Below are 27117 nucleotides of genomic sequence, written 5' to 3'. Positions count from 1 at the left end.
AGATTGAGGAGATTAGGCCTGTATTCCTTGGAGTTTAGAAGAATGAGAATTGATCTCATTGAAATATATTAATTTCTTAATGGCTAATCAGGATTCTTTTTATTCATTTCTGGGATGTGGTCATCGCTGACTAGGCTAGCATTTATTGCCCATCCCTAATTGCCCTTGAGAAGATGGTGGTGAGCTGCTTTCTTGAACTGATGCATGCCCTGTGGTGTAGGTACACCCACAGTGTTATTAGGGAGGAAGTTCCAGGATTTTGACCCAGTAACAGTGAAGGAATGGCAATATATTTCCAAGTCAGGATGGTGAGCGGCTTGGAGGGGAACTTCCAGGTAGTGATGTTCACATCTGTCCGCTGCCCTTGTCCTTCTAGATGGTAGCAGTTGTGAGTTTGGAAGGGTGCTTCCTAAGGAACCTTAGTGAAGGTAGATTTAGGAATGAAATGAGGAGTAATTTCTTCATTCAAAGGATAGTTGGTATTTAGAAATTTCTATCCCAGAGGGCTGTGGATGCTCAGTCGTTGAGCATATTCAGCACAGAGATTGACAGATTATTGGATGCTAAGGAAACCGAAGATAGTCTGGGAAAATGGAGTTGAGGTGGAAGATCATCCATGATCTTATTGAATACCGGAGCAGGCTCAAAGGGCTGAATGTCTTATTCCTACTCCTATTTCATATGTTCTTTTGTTCTATTGTAAGTTTTTAAATTTGTGATACCTTGGGCATTGAGGAGAGAGTTTGCTTGACTTTTCCAAAGGAGATTAAACAATTTGGGTACATGAAATATCACCAGCCTTAGAATAAAAAGGCTTAATGAACTTAATGTTTATTTTTCTCAAGTTTTGTCTAATGCCATTTGGATGCACTGTGGAGATTTGAACAAGAAGCACTGACATTTGTATTTTTAGTATGTTTAACTGCCACTCTCAAAATGCGTACAAAATGTAGGAAAATTGATGGTATAATTATAATTGTGATAGCATTTGACAAATATTAATGAGAGTACTTGTATTGTTCTTTTAATTTAACAGTTTTGGAAAATCTGCCCTATGGAGCATCTACTGGCTCGCTTGGAGCTTGATTCTCGACCAGTTGCAAGGCGCATTGTTAACCTGTTATTTAACTCCTTCCTTCCTGTGAATCAACCTGAGGAGGTATGGTGTGAACGTTGTGTCACTCTTGTACAAATGAACCCCATGGCAGCGAGGAAGTTTTATCAGTATGCACATGAGCACACTGCACCAACCAACATTGGTAAGGTTCTGTGTTGATTACTGAGTGCTAAAAGAAAGCAAACCTGTATTAAAGAAAAAAATAACTTGCATTTATACAGCACCGTTTGTGAACTCAGTGATCCAAAGTGCTTTACAACCAATTAAGTTCTTTTTGCGCACCTGCTTAAACCATCATCAATGCCATTGGTACCTCTCGACTCAACGATTCCAGTGTGTTCCTGGCTGCCCTCCCATCTTACACCCTCTAAACTTGAGCTCATTCAAAACTGCTGCACATAACCTAAAGCCCACCAAGTCCTGTTCACCTCTTTACTTGCTGAACTAAATGGGTGGCAGTGCTTCGGTTTTGAAATTCTGATATTTGTTTTCAAATCCCTCTATGGCCTTGCCTTTCCCCTCTCTGTAACTTCCACGAACCCTGCAAAAAAAAAGCCTTCCTGTATCTCCATGCTATCCCAATTCTGCCTTTTGCATATCTCTGACTTTCTTCGCTCCCCTAGTTACCTAAGCCCTAAGCTCTGGAATTCCATTCCTAAACATCACTGTCACTCCAACTCTCTATCCTCCTTTAAAGATCCCCTGAAAACCTATTTCTTGACTAAGTTTTTTTTCACCTATCCTAATGTTTCCTTGTGTGAAATTTTGCTTGGTAATACCCCAGCAAAATGCCTTGGGAAGCTTTACTATGTTAAAGGAACTATATAAATGAAGGTCGTTGTTGAAGCGTGGTCCCTGTTGTCTACTCAGTGAGCTACCACAAACAACACTGGTATATATGCCCAGATAGTCTGTTTTTTATTGGTTAAATAATTAATACTGACCAGGACACCAGGTGGAACTGCTCTGGCCGTATTCGAAATAGTGTAGAGGAATCTTTTACGCTCACCTGAGGGTAGATGGAGCTTTGGGTTTAATGTCTCATTTGAAAGACTGCACTTCTGACATTCCTGCACCAAAATGTCATCCTGGGTTACTTTCTCGTGAACAAATATGATTGTGAATTGTTTACCTATGTTACCTAACAGTATCTCACTAAGTGTTTAAGCAATTTTCCTGTATAAATTTTAGGTTGAAAAGTGATATACAGAGTAGCATTTGTGGACATGAAATGGGTGCTCTGCAAAATTTTTAACGGTTGATTTTGCAGACATTTTTGCCGTCGTTAATTTGTGAAACTGGCAGGAACTTCTGGCACCTCCACAAGCACACTTAAATGCAGAAGTCCAGAAGTTGATTTTGCCGCTCCTCCTCAGGATGCGTTGTTGAAGTCCTCACAGATGGAACTAAATTAGAAATAACTGAATTGACATGAACTTCCATTCTTTTAACACTCAGTTGGTAACATTGAGTCACAAAGCCCTGGGTTCAAGTCCCACTCCAGGGCTTGAGTACAAAAATCAAGGTTGGTACCCCAGCGTAGTATTGAGAGAGTACTGGACTGTTGGAGTTGCTGCCTTTAGGATGAGACGTTAAACCAAGGTCTTATCTGCCTGCTCAGGTGGATGTAAAAAGTCCCATGGCACTTTTTCAAAGAAGAGCAGGGGATGTTATCCCTGATGTCCCGGCCAATGTTTACCCCTCTATCAACATCACTAAAACAGATCTGGTCAGTGTCACAATGCTAATTGTAGGAGTTTGCTGTGCACAAATTAGCTGCTGTTTTTCCCACATTACAAAAGCGGCTACACTTCGAAAAGTACTTCATTGGCTGTAAAGCACTTTGAGATGTCTGGTGGGTTGTGAAAATGCTAGAAATGCAAGTCTTTCTTTTTACTGTTATCACTATAAAAGTGCTGGTCAAAAGTTATGCTTTGTTGACTGAGGTGTAATCTGGTTTTTAAGGTCATAATTACTACTGAACAACCTCTGGCCCTGAAAAGCAAATTATATATTTGTGTTAAGTCAAATTTCTCCATTCCATGATACAATTCCATAAATTTTAAAGATAATGATAACTATTTTGTTTTGCGTGAAATTTATGATATTTCAGCTTTTACTTTTATCCCATGTGTACGTCCCAATTATTATTTCATTTTCTGCAAAATTATATGAAAAAGAATGATAAAACCTGTTTGTTACTTCCTGGTTTCCTGTCTGTGAGCATTTGTCTCTGTAATTGGCTGCTTAGTCTGTCTGATGATGTCACTTGCTGGACATGAGATACCCTATAGATGGCGCTGAAATGAAAATGTCAGGAATGGTACATGCCACAGACCTCACTAGCCCTTTGAGGTCAGCGTAAACCGCTATCACTTTGCTGTTGACTGCAAAATCTATGCTAATAATGTGTAACTGGTGCTAGATATTATTCCTTGCTGCATCACTGCATTGTTCTTTATCATAATAGCCAAACTGATACTTGTGATTCGCCGATGCTTGAATGCTTGTATTGCAAGGGCAGTGCAAAATGAAGACGATGGTGGTGATGATGAATATCAAATGGAAAATAGCAGTGTAAGTGCATTCTACTCCTTCCCTTTTAAACTTGGGTACAATTTTTAAAATATAGCATTGTTTTCTTTATTCCATTTTGTTTTCTGTGAATACTTGAAGGTGAATTGTCTTTCTTCACAGTAGATTTTGGTATTACATTTTGAAATAACATTGAAATGGGGAAAAGAGTAGAATTGTTTTTTTACACAAATGATTTACTCTCTTAATATCAAATGTTTGGGGAAGGAGAAGGGAAATTTGTTGCTTTTGTGCTGCTCCTCACCTAAGATAATTTATTTTTGCCTGAAAAACATGCAAGTGAAAACAACCATATTCAATCACTGCAAAAAACCTGGAATTAACCGGTTTAACCAGTTGACTGTTAGGTATAGAACCATAAAATGGTTATAGAATAGAAGGAGGCCATTCGGCGTCTCCTTTCTGTGCTGGGTCTCTGTGAGAGCAACTCATCCAGTGCCACTCCCCTACTTTTTTACCTGTAGTCCTGCAAATCTTTTCTCTCCAGACAATTATGCAAGGTGAAACAGCAAAACAAAGCCTTTGATCTCAATTTACATTACTGAATGAAATCTTAAGCATCCTTAAGCTAATATTTTGTTCAAAATCAATGCTCATGCAAAAGTAAAGGTTTGTGCCCATTTTGAGTGAGTCTTTTTTTTTTGCCTTTTTTCTACACTGAGAATTAACTAATAGTTTGAGACAAATGCCCTCCAATTAGACTTTCTCCTTCTCTAACCCTGATGAAGTTGCTGTTCTTACAATTTAATCCTGATGACTTGGTTGATGTCAGTAATCCAGAAGTTGCTACCACCTCTGCTCTCTATGCTTTTAAAAAAGGCTCTGTTTATTTGTGCCGGAACACTAGGGGAGCATTTCCTGCACATGCACGTGTCAGTCTCCGTGTCAGAGTGTCAGCTGTTGCATTCAGTCAAGCAAATTGGCTTGACACACAGTGTGTACAAGCTGTGCAACCCTTAAGCAATTGTCCACTTTCCCTATCATTTATCAACTCTTCCCTCTGTAAAACATGGTCCTGATGATTCAGTGAATGATGAAGATATGTAATCAGGAAGTTTCAGTAAATTAGATTTCCAACTTCCAGTGAACTCAGACTGTGGAGAATTAATTGGAATTTTTTTTGGTAAAAATCAATAAATAAATATTTTGAATAAAAGAATTAAGAAATTTATTATCTCATATACGATTCAAAACATTGCCTCTGGGGTTAAGAGTCCGATTATCATCCAACTGAGCTACCTGGGCTGGGAGGCTTCCTGTCCAAAATCTTAACACATGGGAGAAAAATAGCATTTAAATAAACTTATTTATTTTCATGGTCTGATTTATTAATTGATTGGCAAGTAATTGGTTTTGTGTGTGGGTGGGAGATGGTCGATACAGCCTTTTGTCTACCTTGATATCATTGCAGACCTTTAATAATACATCCATTGCCAATCACAGCGCTAAAGCTTATTCACTGGCGATGTAAATGGGCAGTTTTACAAAACCAGATTTCATATAGTATGGAAATAGAAAAATTCTATCCTGCCGCATGTCCGGTTGGCAACAGAAGTTAGTGTTTTTAAAAAAAATTGTAGCGGAGCACCGTAATCAGTGAGCTGTCACAATTTTAGCCACACGCCTAAAACCAACAGTGTATTCTAACTTCAGCCAACATATTTTTAAATCACCTTCGTTAAACAGTGTTTTTTTTTCATTTCAATGAATACACTTTTTTTGGACGTTACATATTTATCAATGAGTTTGAACAGCATTTGTTTAACAATAGCTCCCCAAATGGTAAAATATATTATGTACTTCCATGTAAGCTTAAAACAAATCAACCTTTTCATACTTGTATGAATATAGGTTGTTGTAATTTGATCTGTGACTTGTCCTAGACGTAAAGAACTGTATGTTTCCTACTGCAATTTGGTCATTATTGGCTGATGTTAAAGCTGTCACCTGTGTTTTCCTAATATTATCTAGTGAAGCATGATTTGCTATTTTCCTTCATTTTTGTGTGGATAGAGGGGCATTCCAATTTCCTCAATTAGCACCTTTGGCGCTGGATGTTTTATGAAAAGCAGAATTGTTACCAGGATGATAAAGGAGTTTGGAGCAGGAGATATGGAGGGAGGAACTTGGATGTACTTAACCAAAAAGCTGAAAATCAATTGTTCTTCCCCACAGGTGCTGGATAGTGTGCTGTCTGTGAATGATAGTGCCACAATGGCCAGCTTATTGGAAATTACTGTTATTTTATGGAAGAGCATCTACAAGGCACTGAATGAAAATGAAGAAGCTAAAAACTACACAATTGCCAAGTTTGCAACTGTGCTACCTGAGTATTTTAAAACTTTTACGGTAATTTTTTTTTTTAAGTACAAGGTATTTAAAATCATTTTAAACTTGCACTGAGAAAATACTTTTATTGTCTATTTGTGATGCTTTTTACCATGGGGACAATTTTAACAGGTGAAAATATCTACATTTACGTTTTATGCCATTCAGAGCACCAGTTAGACGTAACTGTGCTTTTTATTTCTATAGGATGATCGTTGCACTGTTCCCTTAGTGATTCTGGCTTCCTTCATGCCTGCAACAGCTGTTCCCACCTTCAGGTACATTATGTTTTGTACAAAATTGCAGCAAAATAGATTCTGTGTTTACTGGTTCACATCCCTGTTATTGACCAGGCAATTGTATGTACCCTGAAACTGAAATTATTTTTAAAAAAGAATACTTTATTTTCAAACTTTGAATTATTGACTCAACTATAGAGAGGATATGGAGACAAACCTGAGTATGTTTCTGTAAGGTTCACTTTACGAATTGTAAGTGATTGAAGCAAATTGCTAGTGACAGAAATAAATTGAGCCACATTTTTCTACATGAAAAGACAGAACAATACCTTACTTGAAATGAAAATGATTCTGCGTTCTCATGAACTTAATACTTGAACAGGGGAAATTCGTCCAATGAGCAAATACCTACCCCAATATACTCACCAAAGATTGTGTTGCAGAATTAATCATATTTGCGGTCATTTAAAGGAGTTAAGGTCATTAGTTGTTGAATATGTTGAAAATGTGGCAAGGTTTTGACAGGATTGATACAGAGAAACTATTTCTTTGGGAGAAAAAAGAACAAAGGGACACGTAATCTTGCAAAGAGATATCAGCCATTTACAAGGTAAATCGCAAAGCAATAATTTGGAACTCGCAAGACTGAGACAGATTTCTGTTAGGTAAAGATATCATGAAATAAGGAGCTAATGCAGGAAAGTTGAGTTGAGATACAGATCAGCCATGACCTAGTTGAATGGCAGAGCCATTTGGTTTAGGATGTTTTGATTCCTTTAATCCCAAGATTGCTTGATGCATAATTTTAATGACTCCAGTTTCAAGGTGCATGCTGCACTGAAACATCAAGGAACAATTTGCAAAGATTTTCAGAATGCCTTCCGTCAGCCACAGGAGTTTCATGTTTAGTAGTTATATTGGGTTTTTCTGTCATCTGTGTTCTTTCGGCGAAGGCAGGCTAGCAGATGATATCCACCATCACCTCCAGTGTGCCAGCTCAGCTTTGGGCTGAGAAAAAGAGTATTTGAGGACCAGGATCTCAAACCCGAGACTAAGTCATTGTTGACCAGGCAGCAGTGGCCTCCCACACTCATATGCTTTGGAGACTTGGACAAGCTACAGCAGGCACCTCAAAGCACTAGAGAAGTACCACCAGTGGTGCCATCACAAGATTCTCCAACTACAGTGGCAAGAAAGGCGGTTCAACAGCAGCGTCCTCTTCCAAGCCAATATTCCCAGCGATGCGCGAATCACTCTTCCCGCACAGCAGAGCTGGTTTTGTCATTCGTATGCCTGACACCAGACTCCCGAAGTGACTGTTGTATTTGGGAGTCAGACTCGCAGGAGGACAGCGGAAATGCTTTATGGATGTCACCAAAGCATCACTGAGGAGGTCAAACATCATCCTTCCACCCCCGAACTCACGGAAGTCCCAGGCTTGTCACCAACTGAAATGAGAAGGCTCATTCGGGAAGGTACTGAATATATAGTGATTTCTGGAACATGCAGAGGTGAAGTTAAGTGTTGGAGAGAGCGCACAAACCTCCAACAACTCGACCCTCCAAGCACCACCTGCCCCACAAGTGGCAGAATCTGCAAATTGTGCATTTGACTTATCAGCCATCTCAGAACCCATCAAACCAGAGCGGAAGCACTATTCATTTGTGGCATGTTGGTGTTGCTCAAGAGCTTATTGCCCTTTAGAAGCCAGTCGTGAGCCGTTTTCTTGAATTACTGCAGTTTATGTGGTGAAGGTGGTCTCACATTTCTGTTAGATGGGGCATTACACGACCTTGTGATGATGATGGAATGGCCATATGTTTCCAAGTCAGGCGTGATTTAGAAATGAGCTTGCATGTGATAGTGTTCCCATGTGTGTGATACCTTTGCCCTTTTAGACAGTAGAGGTCTTGGATTTAGGAGTGCAAAAGGAGAAACCTTAGCAAGCTGCTGCAGCTCATTTTGTAGATATTATACATTGTAGCCATTGTGTGCTGGTAATACACGGAGGGAATATTTAGGGTAGCGGATAGGTTGCCAATCATGTGGGGAGGTGAGAGTGACTGCCTTTGTCATCAAGGCAGTGTTTGACCGGGTGTGGCATCAAGGAGCCCTAGCAAAACTGAAGTCAATGGGAATCCAGGGAAAATGCTCCACTGGTTGGAGTAAAACCTTGCACAAAGGAAAATGGCTGTGGTTGTTGGAGGTCAGTCATCTCAAACCTAGCACATTGCTACAGGAGTTTCTCAAGGTAGTGTCCTAGACGCAGCCATCTTCAGCTACTTCATTAATGACCTTCCCACCATCATAAGGTCAGAAGTGCGGATGGCCACTGATGATTGCACAATGTTCAGTACCATTCACAACTCCTCAAATACTGAAGCAGCCTGTGTTCATATGCAACAAGGCATTCAGACTTGAGCTGATAAATGGCAAGTAACATTTGCCCCACAGGTGCCAGGCAATAACTGTCTCCAAAAAGGAAGAATCCCACCATCTCCCCATGCCATTCTGAATCCCCCACTATCAGTGTCCTGTGGGCATCGTTGCCCGGAATTTGAACTGGACCAACTGTATAAATACTGTGGTTACAAGAGCAGGTCAGAACTGGGAAATCTATAGCGAGTAACTCACTTCTTGATTTCCCAAAGCCAATCCACCTGTCAGGAATGTGATGGAATAATCTCCACTTGCCTGGATGAGTGCAGCTCCAACACTCAAGAAGCTTGACACCATCCAGGACAAAGCAGCCCACTTGATTGGCATTCCTTTCACACCCTCCACCACTGATGCTCCGTGGCAGCAGGGAGTACCATCTACTAGATGCACTGCAGCAACTCTTCACATCTCTTTCAACAGTACGATCTAAACCCACAACCTCTATCACCACCTACAAGTTCCCCCACAAGCCACACACCATCCTGACTTGGAAATATATCGCCGTCCCTTCATTGACGCTGGGTCAAAATCCTGGAACTTCCTCCCTAACAGCACTGTGGTTGTACCTACACTACAGGGACTGCAGCGGTTCAAGAAGGCAGCTCACCACCACCTTCTCGGGGGCAATTAGGAATGGGCAATAAATGCTGGCCTAGCCAGCGATGCCCACATCCCGTAAATGAATTTTTAAAAAACTGCCACAGAATATTCAACCACTAGCCTGCGCTTGGAGCCATAGATTTTATGTGGCTGGTCCAGTTAAGTTTTTGATCAACAGTGGCTCCCAGGATGTTAGTGGTAGGGTATCTGGGCTCTTTTCAATTTTTAAAAAATTGGTAGTTAGAAGGCCTGATAGCCCATTGTTGATAGTACTGGACTAATAAACTAAAGGCTGAGAGTTCAAATCCTAGCAATTCTGAAACTGAATTCAGCAACTCTGACAACTTGTAGATTAGCATCAGGAAAGCTGCCATATTGTTGTAAAAACTCAATAGGTTCACTAATGGGTAATTCGTGCCATTGCTGGCTTCGTACCCTTGTAGCTAAGCATGCGTCATAAATATTCTCTCTATGGAAAAGAGTGATCTGAATGCAGAATTCTTTGCCACATTGAATGATTAAAGTAGTTAACATTGATGGAGTGGGTGGGGCATGATGCATACATGAGAGAGGTGGGAATAGAAGCATGTGCCAGCAGGTTGGGAAGACGTAATTGGAGTGGGACAAGATAGGTGTGTAGTTATGAACACTGGCCTAGATGGTACACATGTCCTGTCGCTGGGCTATGGATTCCATAATTCTATATTTTGTCTATGTACTGAGTCCAAATACATTTTTGAAAGTCATCGTCCACATAAAAGTACATGCTTCCAATAAACTGAAACTTATGTTTACGAAGTATTTGACATTCGGCTCACTTCCCCCCCCCCTGCCCCGGCAGAACTGTGAGTGTACCTACACAACATGGACTGTAATGGTTCAAGAAAGCGGCTTACCACCACCACTGCCTTGAAGGCAGTTAGGAATGGGCAATAAATGCTGGTCTTGCCAGTGCTGCTCGCATCCCATGAACAAATGAGAAAACTAAAAAGATGAGCAATGGCATTCTATAATGCCATAATTTTTGGAATTGCAAACCAAAAGTGGATCCCTAAACTATCAGTACTGTTGGAACAGTTAAAACCCCAAAACTATGGGGAGAATTTTTAGCTCACCCGACCCGACTGAGCATAAAATGACGAGCGATGACGTCGGGCATGTGTCCCAATATCATTGTGCACTCGTGATATTTCGGTCGGTCGGGCGCGCGCCGAAGTTGGCAGTGAGCCTGCTGACAATTAAAAGGCCTATTAAGGCCATTAAAGGCCAAGTGGCCTTTGCGTTTTTTAGGAAACCTCATCCACAGCCGGGATGAGGTTTCCAACAGCAAATGAAAATAAAATTAAAATTTTAAATTTCATTTATAACATGCCCTTGCTCATGTCACAGAAGGGACATGCTTTATAACATTTTTAAAATCTTTATTCTTTTATTTTGAAAAATGCTCATCTCCCTGAGGCAGCTCTGTGCCTCAGGGAGCTTTTCTAGTGCGCACCCATGTGCATGCACTAAGTCTGCGTCTGGCCTCCAGCACCCACACACACAGGCAGCGCTACCACTCGCGTTTCACACTGGACGGGCCTTAATTGGCCCGCCAACGTGAAATTGTGGTCTGGCCCCGATCGAGGGCAGCGGTCCGCTTCCCGACTGCCCCCGCTGAGCCCATCTTAGTTTGTGGATAAATGATGCTTGGAATTAAAAATGATAACATAAAGATGGAAACTGTTAAGTCAACATCCAGCATTGTAGCTGATTTAGGGATTTGACTACTTGAAGAAAAATTGAATTTTACTGTTATCTTTTTGACTTTCTGATCCCTGTTCATTATCTCTTGCAGTTGTGGGGTTCTCTCAAAGCTGAGAAATTTGGATAAAGAAGCTGATGAGAATAAATATTCCTTATTGATAGACTGCCTGTGTCAGTGGGGAAAAGTTGGACATGTGCTCGAGCTAATCACTGACTGGCTAACAGAGGGACTTCCCCAGAAGGTTAGAGAATTTATTTAAGATTATAATTGCTTCAGGTACTGGAAGAAATTTTGTTGCATGTTGCTCCTCTTAACATGAGAAATCATGGAAAGAGAATTGTGATTGTGTGTAATTGGATTTTTGAGAATATTGAAAATACAGAATAATCTTAAGGGAATGTTACTGGACAGTTCATACAACTCTGGTGCCAATTCAAAATGGGTTGGTTAAAAAATGCAAAATATATAAATGCAGCATGAATCTGAGGCAGGCTTGGATGGGTAAAGGTGTTTGCGTGTTGCCACGACCCTAAATTTGTCATGTAAACATACTACCAAAGTTTTGGAATCAAATCACAGAATCTTTATAGGGCAGAAGGAGGCCATTTGGCCCACCGAGTCTGCGCTGGCTCTCTGAGAGAGCATTCTATCTAGTCCCAACACCTGTCTTATCCCCTTGGACATTCTTTCTTTCTTTTCAGATAGTAATCCAATTCCCTTTTGAATACCTCGATCGAACCTGCCTCCACCACTCTTTCAGGAAGTTCGTTCCAGACTCCAACCACCCTATGGGTGAAAAATCTTTTCCTCAGGTTGTTGATGCTTTCTTGAGTGGGAACAGTTTCTCACTATTTAACCTGTCCATACCCTTCAGGATCTTGAATACCTCTATCAAATCTCCTCTCAGCCTTCTTTTCTCCAAGGAAAACAGTCCCGACCTCTCCAATCTTTCCTGACAGCTACAGTTCTTTATCCCTTGAATCATTCTTGCAAATCTCCTCTGGACTCTCTCCAATGCCTTCATCTTTCCTCAAATCTGAACACCTCGATCAATTCTGGCACCCAGAATTGGACACAGCACTGCAGATGAGGCTTAACTACTGTCTTATACAAGTTCAACATGACCTCCTTACTCGTGTACTCAATGCCCCTATTAATAAAGTCTAAGATATTATATGCTTTATTAACTGCTCTCTCAACATGCCCTGCCATCCTCAATGACTTATGTACATATACACCAAGGTCCCTCTGTTCCTGTACCTCCTTTAGAGTTTCTCCCTTTATTTTATACAGTCTGTCCATATTCTTCCTGCCAAAATGAATCACTTCTCACTTCCCTGCATTGAACTTCATCTGCCACTTGTCTGTCCATTTCACCAACATGTCTATGCCCTGCTCAAGTTCAAGACTATCTTCATCACAGTTGACAATGTTTCCAATCTTTGTATCATCTGCAAATTTTGAAATCATGCCCTGAACACCACAGTCAAGGTGATTGATATATATCAGGAAGAACAAGGGTCCCTTCGCTGACCCCTGGGGAACTCCACTACAAACCTTTCTCCAATCTGAAAGGCAACTGTTTATCACTACTCTCTGTTTCCTGTCACTAAGCTAATTTCTTATGCAAGTGCCTACTTTCCCTTTTATTCCACGAACTAGAATTTTACTCAAGTCTGTTGTGTGTCACTGTGTCAAATGCCACACAGGCAAGTGGGGAGTATTGCAACATACTCCTGACTTGTGCCTTATAGATGGTGGACAGGCTTTGAGGAGTTAGGAGGTGAGTTACTCATCGCACGATTCCTAGCCTCTGACCTGCCCTTGTAACCACAGTCTTTATATGGCTAGTCCAGTTCAGTTTCTGGTCAGTGGTAACCCCTCAGATGTTGATAGTGGGGGCTTCAGTAATGGCAATGCCATTGAACGTCAAGGGGCGATGGTTGGATTCTCTTGTTGGAGATGGTCATCACCTGGCACTTGTGTGGCGCAAATGTTACTTGCCACTTATCAGCCCAAGCCTGGATATTGTCTAGGTCTTACTGCATTTGGACATGCACTGCTTCAGTATCTGAGGAGTCACGAATGGTGCTGAACGTTGTGCAACCATCAGTGAACATCCCCACATCTGACCTTATGATGGAAGAAAGGTAGTTGATGAAGCCGTTGAAAATGGTTGGGCCGAGGTCATACCCTGAGGAACTCCTGCAGTGACTGACCTCCAACAACCCCAACCATCTTCTTTTGTGCTGGGCATGACTCCAACCAGTGGAGAGATTTCTCCTGATTCCCATTGACTCCAGTTTTGCTAGGGGTCCTTGATGTCACACTCAGTCAAATGCTGCCTTGATGTCAAGGGCAGACATTCTCGCCTCACCTTGGGAATTCAGCTCTATTGTCCATGTCTGAACCAAGGCTGTAATGAGGTCAGGATCTGAGTGGCCCTGGTGGAACCCAAATTTAGGCATCAGTGAGCAGGTTATTGCGAAGCAAGTGCCACTTGATAGCACTGTTGATGACCCCTTCCGTTACTCTACTGATGATTGAGAGTAGACTGATGGGCCAGTAATTGGCTGGGTTGGATTTGTCCCGTCTTTTGTGTACAGGAGATACCTGGGCAATTTTCCACATAATAGGGTAGATGCCAGTGTTGTAGCTTTACTGGAACAGCTTGTTTAGGGGTGCAGCAAATTCTGGAACACAAGTCTTCAGTACTGTTGCCAAAATATTGTCATGGGCCATAGCCTTTGCAGTATCCAGTGCCTTCAGCCATTTCTTGACATCACGTGGAGTGAATCGAACTGGCTGAAGACTGGCATCTGTAATGCTGGGGACCTCTGGAGGAGGCCGAGATAGATCATCCACTCGGCACTTCTGGCTGAAGATTGTAGCAAATGCTTCAGCCTTGTCTTTTGCACTGATGTGCTGGGCTCCTCCATTATTGAGGATGGGGATATTTGTGGCGCCTCCTCCTCCAGTGAGTTGTTTAATTGTCCACCACCATTCACGACTGGATGTGGCGGGACTGCAGATCTTAGATCTGATCCATTGGTTGTGGATCACTTAGCTCTGTCTATCACTTGCTGCTTATGCTGTGTGGCATGCAAGTAGTCCTGTGTTGTAGCATCATCAGGTTGATACTTCATTTTTAGGTATGCCTGGTGCTGCTCCTGTCATGCCCTCCCGCACTCTTCATTGAACCAGGGCTGATCCCCTAGCTTGATGGTAATAGTAGAGTGGGGGATATGCTGGGCCATGAGGTTACAGACTATTCGTGTACAATTCTGCTGCTGCTGATGGCCCACAGCACCTCATGGAAGCCCAGTCTTGAGCTGCTAGATCTGTTCGAAATCTATCCCGTTTAGCACGGAGGTAGTGCCACACAACACGATGGAGGGCATCCTCAATGTGAAGGCGGGACTTCGTCTCCACGACAACTGTGCAGTGGTCACTTCAACTGATACTGTCATGGCCAGATGCATCTGCGGCAGGCAGGTTGGTGAGGATGAGGTCAAATATGTTTCTCCCTCTTGCTGGTTCCATCACCACCTGTCGCAGACCCAGTCTAGCAGCTATGTCATTTAAGACTCGGGCAGTTTGGCTAGTAGTAATGCTACTGAGCCACAGTTGGTGATGGACATTGAAGTCCCCTTCCCAGAGTATATCCTGCATCCTTGCCGGCCTCTGTTTCCTCAAAGTGGTGTTCAACATGGAGGAGCACTGATTCATCAGCTGACCAAGGGAGGTACATGGTAATCAGCAGGAGGTTTCCTTGCCCATGTTTGACCTGATGCCATGAGACTTCATGGGGTCTGGAGTGGATGTTGAGGACTCCCAGGGCAACTCCCTCATGACTGTATACCACTGTGCTGCCACCTCAGCTGGATCTGTCCTGCCGGCAGGACAGGACATACCCAGGGATGGCGATGCTGGTTTCTGGGACATTTTCTGTAAGATATGATTCCATGAGGATGACTATGTCAGGCTGTTGCTTGAATAGTTTGAGACAGGCAGTATAAAATGGTATGAGTTTGCTAAAGGGGCAGGCATCCAATTGATATTCTACCCCTCTTCTATTTCCATTGGATGGTAACAGTCCGTGTTCAAATCTGGAGACAGAACTTTCAAGGAATGAAAACCATACCTAACGTTGGTAATTACGCTTACTTGAAGGGACCAGATGATGCTGAATGACCAGAGATATTCAGGATACGATGAGAAGGAAAAGAGATGCTTTTAGCAGGTACAAGGGGAGCAAATCAGCGGAGGCATTAGTGGAGTATAGAAAGTGCAGGGTGGAGCTTAAGAAAGCAATTCAGAGTGCAAAGAGGGATATGAGAAAGCTCTGGCTGGTAAAAGTAGGGAAAATCCCAAGATATCCTATAACTATATCAATGGGAAGTGGATAACCAGGGAAAGAGTAGAGCCCATTAGTGACCAAGGGGGCAATCTATGGTTGGAGCCAGAGGACATCAATAGAGTGTTGAATGAATACTTCACATCCGTCTTCACCCAAGAGAATGAGGAAGAAGGTATGGAACTCGGGGAGAGAGACTGCGAGGCTCTTGAGCAAATTGATATAGGGAGTGACAAGGTATTGGAGGTGTTGGCAGGCTTAAAAATGGACAAATCTCCAGGTCCGGATGATTTGTGTCCCAGACTGCTGAGGGAAGCAAGGGAGGAGATCACAGGGGCTCTGACCCAAATTCTTAATTCTTCTCTGGCCACGGGGGAAGTGCCAGAGGACTGGAGAAAGCTAATGTGGTTCCGCTATTTAAGAAGGGTTGTAGAGAGAAGCCAGGGAACTACAGACCAATGAGTCTCATGTCAGTGGTAGGGAAACTATTGGATAAAATTCTGAAGGAGAGAATCTATCTCCACTTGGAGAGGTAAGGTTTGATCAGGGATAGTCAGCATAGCTTTGGCAGAGGGAGGTCATGCCGAACAAATTTGATTGAATTTTTTGAGGAGGTGACCAGGTGTGTAGATGAGGGTAGTGTAGTTGATGCAGTTTATATGGATTTCAGCAAAGCCTTTGACAAGATCCCACATGGGAGACTTATAAAGAAGGCAAATGCACATGGGATACAGGGTAATTTGATAAGGTAGATTCAAAATTGGCTTAGTTGCAGGAGACAGAGGGTGATGACAGAAGGATGCTTTAGAGACTGGAAGCCAGTGTCCAGTGGTGTACCACAGGGGATCTGTGCTGGGTCCCCTATTATTCGTCGCTTATATAAAAGACATAGATGACTATGTGGGGGGTAGGATTAGTAAGTTTGCGGATGACACAAAGATTGGCTGGGTGGTTAACAGTGAGGTTGAGTGTCTTGGGCTACAGGAAGATTTAGATGGGATGGTCAAATGGGCAGATAAGTGGCAGATGGAATTTAACCCTGAAAAGTGTGAGATGGTACACTTTGGAAGAAGTAATTTGACAAGGAAGTATTCAATGAACTGCATGACACTAGGAAGTTCTGAGGAACAAAGGGACCTTGGTGTGTGTATCCATAGATCTCTGAAGGCGGAGGGGCATTTTAGTGGGGTGGTGAAAAAGGCATATGGGACACTTGCCTTTATCAATCGAGGCATAGATTACAAAAGTAGAGAGGTCATGTTGGAGTTGTATAGAACCTTGGTGAGGCCACAGCTGGAGTACTGGGTGCAGTTCTGGTTGCCACATAGGAAGGATGTGATTGCACTGGAGGGGGTGCAGAGGAGATTCACCAGAATGTTGCCTTGGATGAAACATTTAAGTTTTGATGTGAGGTTAAATAGACTTGGGTTGTTTTCGTTGGAGCAGAGAAGACTGAGGGGCGACCTGATGGAGGTGTACAAGATTACGAGGTGCATGGACAGGGTGGATGGGGAGCAGCTGTTCCCCTTAGTTGAAGGGTCAGTCACGAGGGGACACCAGTTCAAGATGAGGGGCAGGAGGTTTATGGGGGATTGGAGGAAAAACTTTTTTACCCAGAGGGTGGTGACGGTCTGGAATGCGCTGCCTGGGCGGGTGGTGGAGGTGGGTTGCCTCACATCCTTTAAAAAGTACCTGGATGAGCACTTGGCACGTCACAACATTCAAGGCTATGGGCCAAGTGCTGGTAAATGGGATTAGGTAGGTAGGTCAGGTGTTTCTCACATGTCGGTGCAGACTCGATGGGCCGAAGGGCCTCTTCTGCCCTGTGATTCTGTGTGACTGTGAATACTTTATCGACCTAATGTAGCAAAATTAGAACAGCACATATGAATTAGAAGCAGGAATCGGCCATTCAAATGACCACCTCCTGTGCTGTAACAATTTGGTGATTCGGCTTTGACATTTCTTAAGATCACGGCTGTTCTGGTTGAGGCCTCAACTCCATGTTCCTGTCTGCCTCCTGTGACCCTTGGGACTCCCTTTTGATCAAAACCATGAGTTTTTGATTCAGCCATGAGTATATTCAATGACCCAGCCTCCACTGCTCTCTGGGGAAGAGAATTCCACAGACTAACAACACTCTCAGGGGAAAAAAAATCTCCTCACCTCAGCCTTAGATGGAAGACCCTAATTTTTAAAGTGTGCCCCTTCGCTCTAGACTGCTCCACAAGGGGAAGCATTCTCCCAGCATCCACCCTGACAAATCCCTCAGGATCTTTCTTGTTCCAATAAGATCGCGGCCTGAATTTTGCGCCCAATGTCATCCCGCGTCATTTTACACGTTGGCGAGCGCCCCCCCCCCCCCACTCGCCAACCTAAATATCCTGGCCATCGTGTCATGGAGGTCTACAGCACAGAAAAAGGCCCTTCAGCCCATCGAACCTGCGCCGGTCAAACAAGTTCCTAACTATTCTAATCCCATTTTCCATCACTAGGCCTTAGCCTTGTATGCCATGGCATCGCAAGTGCACATCCAAATACTTCTTAAATATTATGAGGGTTCCTGCCTCTGCCACCCTTGCAGGCAGTGAGTTTCACCACCCTCTCTGGGTGAAAAAAAAAATTCTTCCTCACATCCCCCTAAACCTCCTGCCCCTCCCCTTAAATCTATGCCCCCTGGTTATTGATCCCTCCAACAAGGGGAAAAGTTCCTTCCTGTCGACCCTATCTTTGCCCTTCATAATTTCATACACCTCAATCATGTCCCCCTCAATTTCCTCTGCTTCAGGGAAAATAACCCCAGCCTATCCAATCTCTCCTCATAACTAAAACTCTCCAGCCCAGGCAACACCCTGGTAAATTTCCTCTGCACTCTCTCTAGTGCAGTCTCACCCTTCCTATAATGCGGATTCCAGAACTGCACACAATACTCTAGCTGTGGCCTAACCAGCGTTTTATACAGTTTCAGCATAACCTCCCTGCTCTTATGTTCTATGCCTCGGTTAATAAAGGCAAGTATCCCATATGCCTTCTTAACCACCTTATCTATCTGTCCCGCTACCTTAATGCTCCAGTGGACATGCATGCCAAGGTCCCTCTGATCCTGGGTACTTCCCAGGGTCCGACCATTCATTATTATTCTTGTGCCTTGTTTGTCCTGCCCAAGTGGATCACCTCACACTTATCTGGATTAAATTCCATTTGCCACTGATCAGCCCATTTGACCAGCCTGTTTATATCCTCCTGTAGGCTAAGGCTATCCTCCTCACTGTTTACCTCCCCACCAATTTTCATGTCATCCGCAAACTTACTGATCAACCCTTCTACATTCAAGTCTAAATCGTTTATGTATACCACAAACAGCAAGTGACCCAACACCGATACTTGGACACAGGCATCCAGTCACAAAAACACCCCTGAACCATCACCCTCTGCCACTCAGCCAATTCTGGATCCAATTTGCCAAATTGCCTTGGATCCCATGGGCTCTTACCATCATTATCAGTCTCCCATGCGGGACCTTATCAGCAGCCTTGTTGAAGTCCAAATAGACTACGTCAAATGCATTGCCCTCATCTACACACCTGTTCGAAAAATTCAATCAAATTGGTCAGACAAGACCTCCCCCTTAACAAAACCATGCTGACTGTCCTTGATTAATCCCTGCCTCTCCAAGTGTAGATTAATTCTGTCCCTCAGAATTGCTTCCAATAGTTTCCCCACCACTGAGGTTAGACTGACTGGCCTGCAGATCCCTGGTTTATCCCTTCCTCCCTTCTTGAATAACGGTACCACATTGGCTGCCCTCCTGTCCTCTGGCACCTCTCCTGTGGCCAGAGAAGTATTGAAAATTATTGCCAGCGCCCCTGCTATCTCCCCCCTTGCCTCACTCAACAGCCTGGGATACATTTCATCCGGGCCTGGAGATTTATCTACTTTTAAACCTGCCAGACCACTTAGAACCTCCTCCCTTTCTATGCTAATTTCTTTAATTATATCACAGTCCTTCTACCTGATTTCCATACCCACGTCGTCCCTCTCACTCATGAACACCGACACAAAGTATTCATTTAGCACCCTACCTACGTCTTCCAGCTCCACACACAAATTACCACTATGGTCCTTAATGAGCCCTACTTTTTCCCTAGTTATCCTCTTACTCTTAACGTACTTGTAAAATAACTTCGGATTTTCCTTTATTTTACCTGCCAATGTTTTTTTCATGCCCCCTTTTTGCTCTCCTAATTTCCTTTTTAAGTTCCCCCCTACATATTCTGTACTCCTCCAGGGCTTCCGCTGTTCTGAGCCGTCGATATCTGCCATAAGCCTCCCTTTTTCTCTTTATCCAATCCTGTATATCCCTCGACATCCAGGGTTCCCTGGATTTGTTGGTCCCACCCTTTGTCTTTACTGGAATATGTTGGCCCTGTACTCTATTTCCTTCTTGAATGAGTCCCATTGCTCTGACGCAGATTTACCTAAAAGTAGCTGCTCCCAGTCCACTCTGGCCAAATCATATCTGATCTTATTAAAATCGGCCTTCCCCCAATTTTGAACTCTGATTTCTTGCCCATCCTTGTCCTTTTCCATAACAACATTGAATCTAATGGAGTTATGATCACTGTCTGTAAAATGCTTCCCCATTGATCCCTCCACCACTTGCCTGGCTTCATTCCCTAAAATTAAGTCCAGGACCTTGTAGGACCTTCTATGTACTGGCTTAAAAAGCTCTCCTGGATGCATGTTAAGAATTCCACTCCCTCTAAACCTGTCACACCATGACTAACCCAGTTAATGTTGGGGAAGTTGAAATCCCCCACTATTACTGCCCTATTATTTTTACACTTCTCTGAAATTTGCCTACATACCTGCTTTTCTATTTCTCTCCGACTGTTTGGGGGGCTATAGTACACTTTCAGCAATGTGATTGCTCCTTTTTTGTTTTCAAGCTCTATCCATATGGCTTCATTTGAGGAGCCTTCTAAGATGTTGTCCTCCTTACTACTGTAATTGATTCCTTGATCAATGTTGCGATACCCCCTCCTCTTTTACCTCCTCCCCTGTCTTGCCTGAAGAACCTATATCCTGGAACATTGAGCTGCCAATCCTGTCCCTCTCTCAACCATGTCTCTGTGATAGCAATGACATCATACTCCCATGTGTTAATTTGTGCCCTCAACTCATCTGCCTTATTCGTCAGATTCCTTGCATTAAAATAAATACCATCCAACCTTCCCAAACTCCCTTGTGCCTTAACTGGCCTATAATTTCTATGCCTTCCAGACTCACTTGCTCTCTCTTCTAATTTTGGCTATGTATCTCCCCCTGCTGAACCTCCTCTCAGGATCACATTCCCCCCCTGCAAGTTAGTTTAAACCCTCCCCAACAGCACTAGCAAACCTCCCCGCAAGGATGCTGGCCCCATTCCGGTTCAGGTACGACCCGTCCGCTTTGTACAGGTCCCACTGACCCCAGAAACTGTCCCAACGTCCCAGAAATCTAAAGCCTCCCCTCCTGCGCCATCTCTCCAGCCACGTATTCATCTGGACTAACCTCCTGTTTCTATACTCACGAGAGCATGGCACTGGAAGTCTTTTGAGGTCCTGTTTTTTTAATCTATTTACTAGCTCCCTAAATGCTGCTTGCAGGACCTCATCCATATTTGTACCTATGTTGTTGGTACCAATATATACCACGATCTCTGTCTGTTTGCCGTCCCCCTTTAGAATGCCCTGCAGCTGTTCAGTGACATCCTTGACCCTGGCACCAGGGAGGCAACATACCATCCTGGAGTCACGTCTATGGCCGTAGAAACGCCTGTCTGTTCCCCTTACTATAGAGTCTCCTACCACTATTGCTCTTCCCCTCTTTTCCCCCGCCCCCCAGCCCCTGTGCAGCTTAGCCATTCAGTGCCATGAGCGTGGCTGCACTCCCCAGAGGATCCGTCACTCTCAGCGCTTTCCAACACAGAAAATGGTTCTTGAGCGAGATGCACCCTGTGGATTTCCTGACTACCTGCCTGACACTTTTCTTCTGACTGATGGTCACCCATTCCCTCTCTGTCTGCACTTCCGTAAGCTGTGGGGTGACCATGTCTAAAAACGTGCTATCCACGAAACACTCAGCCTTGCGGATGTGCCTCAGCGCCTCCAGCTGCCACTCAAGCTCCAAAACTCGGAGCTCAAGGAGCTGCAGCTGGTCGCACTTCCAGAACACGTGGTCGGTCAGAGTGCATGGAGCACCTTGGACTTCCCACATGTTGCAGGCGGTACTTAACATGGGACTGAGCTGCTCTGCCATGCTTCTTGTTGAAATAAAAAACCATTACTTTCAGTTAAATACAGTAAAAAAAAGTTAAATTATTTATGTAGTTTAAATAAAAACTAGAACCCTTACCTTTCCTTAGCTTAATCTATTTTAAATTGGAGAAAAAACTGGAGAAAAACACTCGCTCACTACTCACCAATGAGCTCTCATCTTTGTACTGACTTCACTTTTTGAAGCTTCCCTGCACTCGCGCTGGTTCTGATCTCTCCAGCGCTGTCTCGCGCTGTCTAGTGATGTCACTCTCTTGTCATTTTCAACAAGAACTGACTGTAGGACACTCTTCACAGACTGCTTCACAGTCGCACAGAATCTCACAGTGCAGATGAAGCCCTTCGGCGACACCTGACCTACCTACCTAATCCCATTTACCAGCACTTGGCCCATAGCCTTGAATGTTATGACGTGTGAAGTGCTCATCCACGTACTTTTTAAAGGATGTGAGGCGACCTGCCTCCACCACCCTCCCTGGCAGCACATTCCAGACCGTCACCACCCTCTGGGTAAAAACATTTTTCCTCACATCCCCCCTAAACCTCCTGCCCCTCACCTTGAACTTGTGTCCCCTCGTGACTGATCCTTCAACTAAGGGGAACAGCTTCTCCCTATCCACTCTGTCCATGCACCTCGTAATCTTGTACACCTCCATCAGGTCGCCCCTCAGTCTTCTCTGCTCCAACGAAAACAACTCAAGTCTATTTAACCTCTCATCAAAACTTAAATGTTTCATCCCAGGCAACATTCTGGTGAATCTCCTTTGCACCCCCTCCAGTGCAATCACATCCTTCCTATAATGTGGCGACCAGAACTGCACACAGTACTCCAGCTGTGGCCTCAACAACATAGTCCATCACTGACTCCTCCCTTCCCTTCCTTGACCTCTCTGACTCAATTTCTGGTGATAGACTGCCCACCAATATTCATTACAAGCCTACCAACTCCCTCAGCTACCTCGACTACAGCTCCTCACACCCCGCCTCCTGTAAGGACTCCATCCCATTCTCTCAGTTCCTTCGCCTCCGTCGCATCTGTTCTGATGATGTCACTTTCCAAAACAGTTCCTCTGACATGTCTTCCTGAACCGAGGTTTCCACCAACAGTGGTTGATAGTGCCCTCAACCGTGTCCGGCTCATCTCCCTCACATCCGCCCTCACACCTTCCTCTCCCTCCCAGAACCATGATAGGGGCCCCTTGTCCTCACTTATCACCCCACCAGCCTCCGCATTCAAAGGATCATCCTCCGCCATTTCCGCCAACTCCAGCATGATGCCACCACCAAACGCATCTTCCCTTCACCCCCCCCGGCGGCATTCCGCAGGGATCGTTCCTTCTGGGGCAACCTGGTCCACTCCTCCATCACCCCCTACACCCCAACCCCTTCCCACGGTACCTTCCCATGCAACCGCCGAAGGTGCAACACCTGCCCCTTTACTTCCCCCCTCCTCACCTGACAAGGGCCCAAACACTCCTTTCAAGTGAAGCAGCACTTCACTTGCACTTCCCTCAATTTAGTCTACTGCATTCGCTGCTCCCAATGCGGTTTCCTCTACATTGGAGAGACCAAACACAGACTGGGTGACCGCTTTGCGGAACACCTTCGTTCTGTCCGCAAGCATGACCCAGACCTCCCTGTCGCTTGCCATTTCAACACACCACCCTGCTCTCATGCCCACATGTCCGTCCTTGGTCTGCTGCAATGTTCCAGTGAAGTTCAACGCAAACTGGAGGAACAGCACCTCATCTTCCGACTAGGCACTTTACAGCCTTCCGGACTTAATATTGAATTCAACAACTTCAGATTGTGAACTCCCTCCTCCATCCCCACCCCTTTTCCGATCCCCCTTTATTCCAATTTATCATTTTTAAATATATTTTTCTTTTCCCACCTATTTCCATTATTTTTAAATGTATTTCCATCCATTGTTTTATCTCCACCTTTTAGCCTATTTCGATCCATTCCCCCCACCCCACCCCTTCCCCCCACCCCACCCCTCCCCCACTAGGGCTATCTGTACTTTGCTCGTTCTGCTTTCTATCCTTAATGTCACCATTAGCACATTCCTTAGCTAATATCACCACCGTCAACACCCTTTTGTCGTTTTGTCTATGACATCTTCGGCAATCTCTTCTTTTCCTCCACTTATCACTGGCCCTCTATCCAGCTCTACCCGTCCCACGCCCCTCAACCAGCTTATATTTCACCTCATTTCTGTATTTCCTTAGTTCTGATGAAGAGTCACACAGACTCGAAACATTAATTGTATTCCTCTCCGCAGATGCTGTCTGAGCTGCTGAGTTTTTCCGACAATTTTTATTTTTGTTTCAGATTTCCAGCATCCGCAGTATTTTGCTTTTATCCAACATGACCTTGCTACTTTTGTAATCTATGCCTCGATTGATAAAGGAAAGTGTCCCATATGCCTTTTTCACCACCACACTAACATGCCCCTCTGCCTTCAGAGATCTATGGATACACACACCAAGGTCCCTTTGTTCCTCAGAACTTCCTAGTGACATGCCGTTCATTGAATACTTCCTTGTCACATTACTCCTTCCAAAGTGCATCACCTCACACTTTGCAGGGTTAAATTCCATCTGCCACTTATCTGCCCATTTGACCATCCCGTCTATATCTTCCTGTGGTCCAAGACACTCAACCTCACTGTTAACCACCCGGCCAATCTTTGTGTCATCCACAAACTTACTAATCTTACCCCCCACATAGTCATTTATGTCGTTTATATAAATGACGAATAATAGGGGACCCAGATAATTCACTGTGATGCTGACTGCAGGACACTCTTCCCAGACTGCTTCACAGCGATGCTGACTGCAGGACACTCTCCCCAGACTGCTTCACAGCGATGCTGACTGCAGGACACTCTTTCCAGACTGCTTCACAGTGATGCTGACTGCAGGACCCTCTCCCCAGACTCATGAGGCTTCATCAAAAATGTAAAGCCTGCCTGGCCGATTTGCTCATCCACCAACTGTAAGGTTGGACGGGCCACGATAAATCCCTTACAATTGGGCCGTTAATGAGCTTAATTGCCCGCTTAATTGTCGGTGGGTGTTCTTCTGATTTTGCACGCGTCCACCGAACAAAATATCGTGTGAGTTGTGCGATGACGTCTGGATGCTCACCCGATGTCATCTCACTTGATTTTGCGCCTGTTCGGGTTGGGTACGTGCCTGCCTGCGGGACGTAAAATTCTGGCCCACTTCTCATTCTTCTAAACTCCAATTGATACAGGCCCAACCTGTGCAATCTTTCCTCATAAGATAACCCGTTCATCCGAGGAATCAGTCGATTGAACTTTCTCTGAACTGCTTCTCGTGCAAATAAATCCTTTCTTATGTAAGGTGACCAAAACTCTACACAGCACCCCAGATGCGGTCTCACTAAGCTATACAGCTGCTGCAGCACTTTGCTACTTTTATATTTCATTCCCCTTGCAATAAGTACCAACATTCCATTTGCCTTCCTGATCACTTGCTGTACCTGCATACTAACCTCTTGTGATTCATGTACCAGGACACCAGATCCCTCTGTATCGTAGAGTTCTGTAGTCTCTGTCCATTCAAATTATATACTGCCTTTTTATTCTACTTGCCAAAGTGGACAAGTTCACATTTTCCCACATTGTACTCCATCTTCCAAACTTAACTTATCTAAATCCTTTTGTAGACTCTTTATCTCCTCTTGACAACTTACTTTCCTACTTATCTTTGTCTCATCAGCAAACTTAGTACCATATGTTTGGTCCCTTTGTCCAAGTCATTGACATGGATTGAGGCCCCAACCTCAAATTAGATACAAAAAGATTATATTTTCAGTGGCAGGTAGAGTTTTATTGTAATTAATGGTATAAATATCATATCTTAATTTTTAAGAAATGACAAGGGAACACCACTACCATTTACAGAATGAAAAAGTTACAAAATTGTGGTCCTCAAAACTGAAATGAATTATTGTAAGATCATTCAGAAGTGTTTGCTGAAAACATACCTTTTCTGTCCATTTTCTTTCAGAACGAGAAGGTCTCACAGCGTACAGTACGAATCCAGGAAATAGTGCAACCTAAATTGGAGCTGGCATTAAATTTTTTAGAATACATACTGACCAACGTCATGAGTCGAGAGTGTTTATTAAATTCGCCACAGAAAAGGCTGAACCAACTTCTGAAGGCCTTAGGAGTAATCAAGGTAATAAAAATAGTGTTTTGCTGGCTGGTTGTTTAATACTGAACTATTTGGCATGCTATGTAGGAACACTAGGAGCAGAATAATTATGTTATCTGTGGTCATGTAATTTATAGTACATCTTACCATTTAGTGTCAAATAAATCTGATGTATGAAACTGATTTAACTCTACAGCATTTGTCAACAGCTGAACATATATATTTTGGTCTATTTGCAAAGAAATATGAGCTTGTATATGTATATTTCTGGACCACTAGACCTGAAAAGTAACTTTATAATCTTTTCATCCTTAAGAGAAAGGAAATGTTCTTGACTCCACTTCAATATTAGTCACTTTGCTGAGCAAAAGAACAATAACACTTGCACTTATATAGCACCTTTAACATGCATGAAGATTCCCAAGGCATTTCACACAGTAGACAAAAATAGACAGGCGAAAGAAAGGATACGGGGGGTGTGGGAGGGGGAGGAGTGACGGGTTTGGGAAGGCCTTAAAGGTTGAGGGTGGTGAATGGTTAGAGACAGAGTTCCACAAAGTTGGGGCCTGGATGGCTGATGGCACAGCTGTCAATAGTGTGGCGAAGGGAGGGGGTTGCACAAAGGGCCAGAAATGAGAGGTAGGCTGAGAGGCATTGTAGAGCTGGTGGAGGTTTCAGAGTTAGGGAGGGGGCGAGACAATATAGGGATTTATACGAGAGGATAAGAATTTTAAATTGGAGATGTTGGAGTTTCAGGAGCCAATGTAGATTAGCAAGAACCGGTATGATAGTTGAGCAGGATGGTGTGGAATAGAATAACAGCAGCAGAGATTCGGATGAAGCTTACAGAATGAGGAGGATAGGAGGTAGGCCAGGAGAGCATTTAAATAGCTGTGTGTACACATAATGAAAGCAGAGTTTGAGTAACAGGTGGGCTGAGTAGGGCGGAGCCAGGTAATACTACAGAGATGGAAGTAGACTATTTTTATGATGGAGCAGACATGGGGTCAAAAGGCCAGCTTGGGGTTGAATAGGATGGCAAGATTGTGAACAGTCTAGTTCAGGTTGAGGCAATGGTCAGAAAAACGTATGGAATAGATGGCACAGGGCAGAGCTTGTGGTAGTGACTGAAGGTGATAGTTTCAGACTTCTCAGAGAACTTTTGGCTCTTCCACAACTAGAAATTGG

The 27117-nt window shown here is 43.9% G+C and overlaps 1 protein-coding gene across 1 annotated transcript in view; it reads left to right on the top strand.

Annotated features, from left to right (window-relative positions):
* Positions 1-27117, top strand: part of ncapg2 (non-SMC condensin II complex, subunit G2) — a 132501-nt gene that overhangs the window by 35698 nt on the left and 69686 nt on the right. The window contains exons 13-18 of the mRNA XM_078537223.1: positions 1037-1259; positions 3588-3694; positions 5888-6061; positions 6248-6318; positions 11156-11306; positions 25780-25953. Of these exons, the coding sequence (XP_078393349.1) occupies positions 1037-1259; positions 3588-3694; positions 5888-6061; positions 6248-6318; positions 11156-11306; positions 25780-25953 (900 nt within the window). The remainder of the gene's footprint in view (positions 1-1036; positions 1260-3587; positions 3695-5887; positions 6062-6247; positions 6319-11155; positions 11307-25779; positions 25954-27117) is intronic.

Source organism: Cetorhinus maximus, chromosome 3, assembly GCF_964194155.1.
Source record: "Cetorhinus maximus chromosome 3, sCetMax3.hap1.1, whole genome shotgun sequence".
Lineage (NCBI taxonomy): Eukaryota > Metazoa > Chordata > Chondrichthyes > Lamniformes > Cetorhinidae > Cetorhinus > Cetorhinus maximus.
Note: the sequence above shows the minus strand (reverse complement) of the source record. Positions and strands in the feature narration are given on the sequence as shown.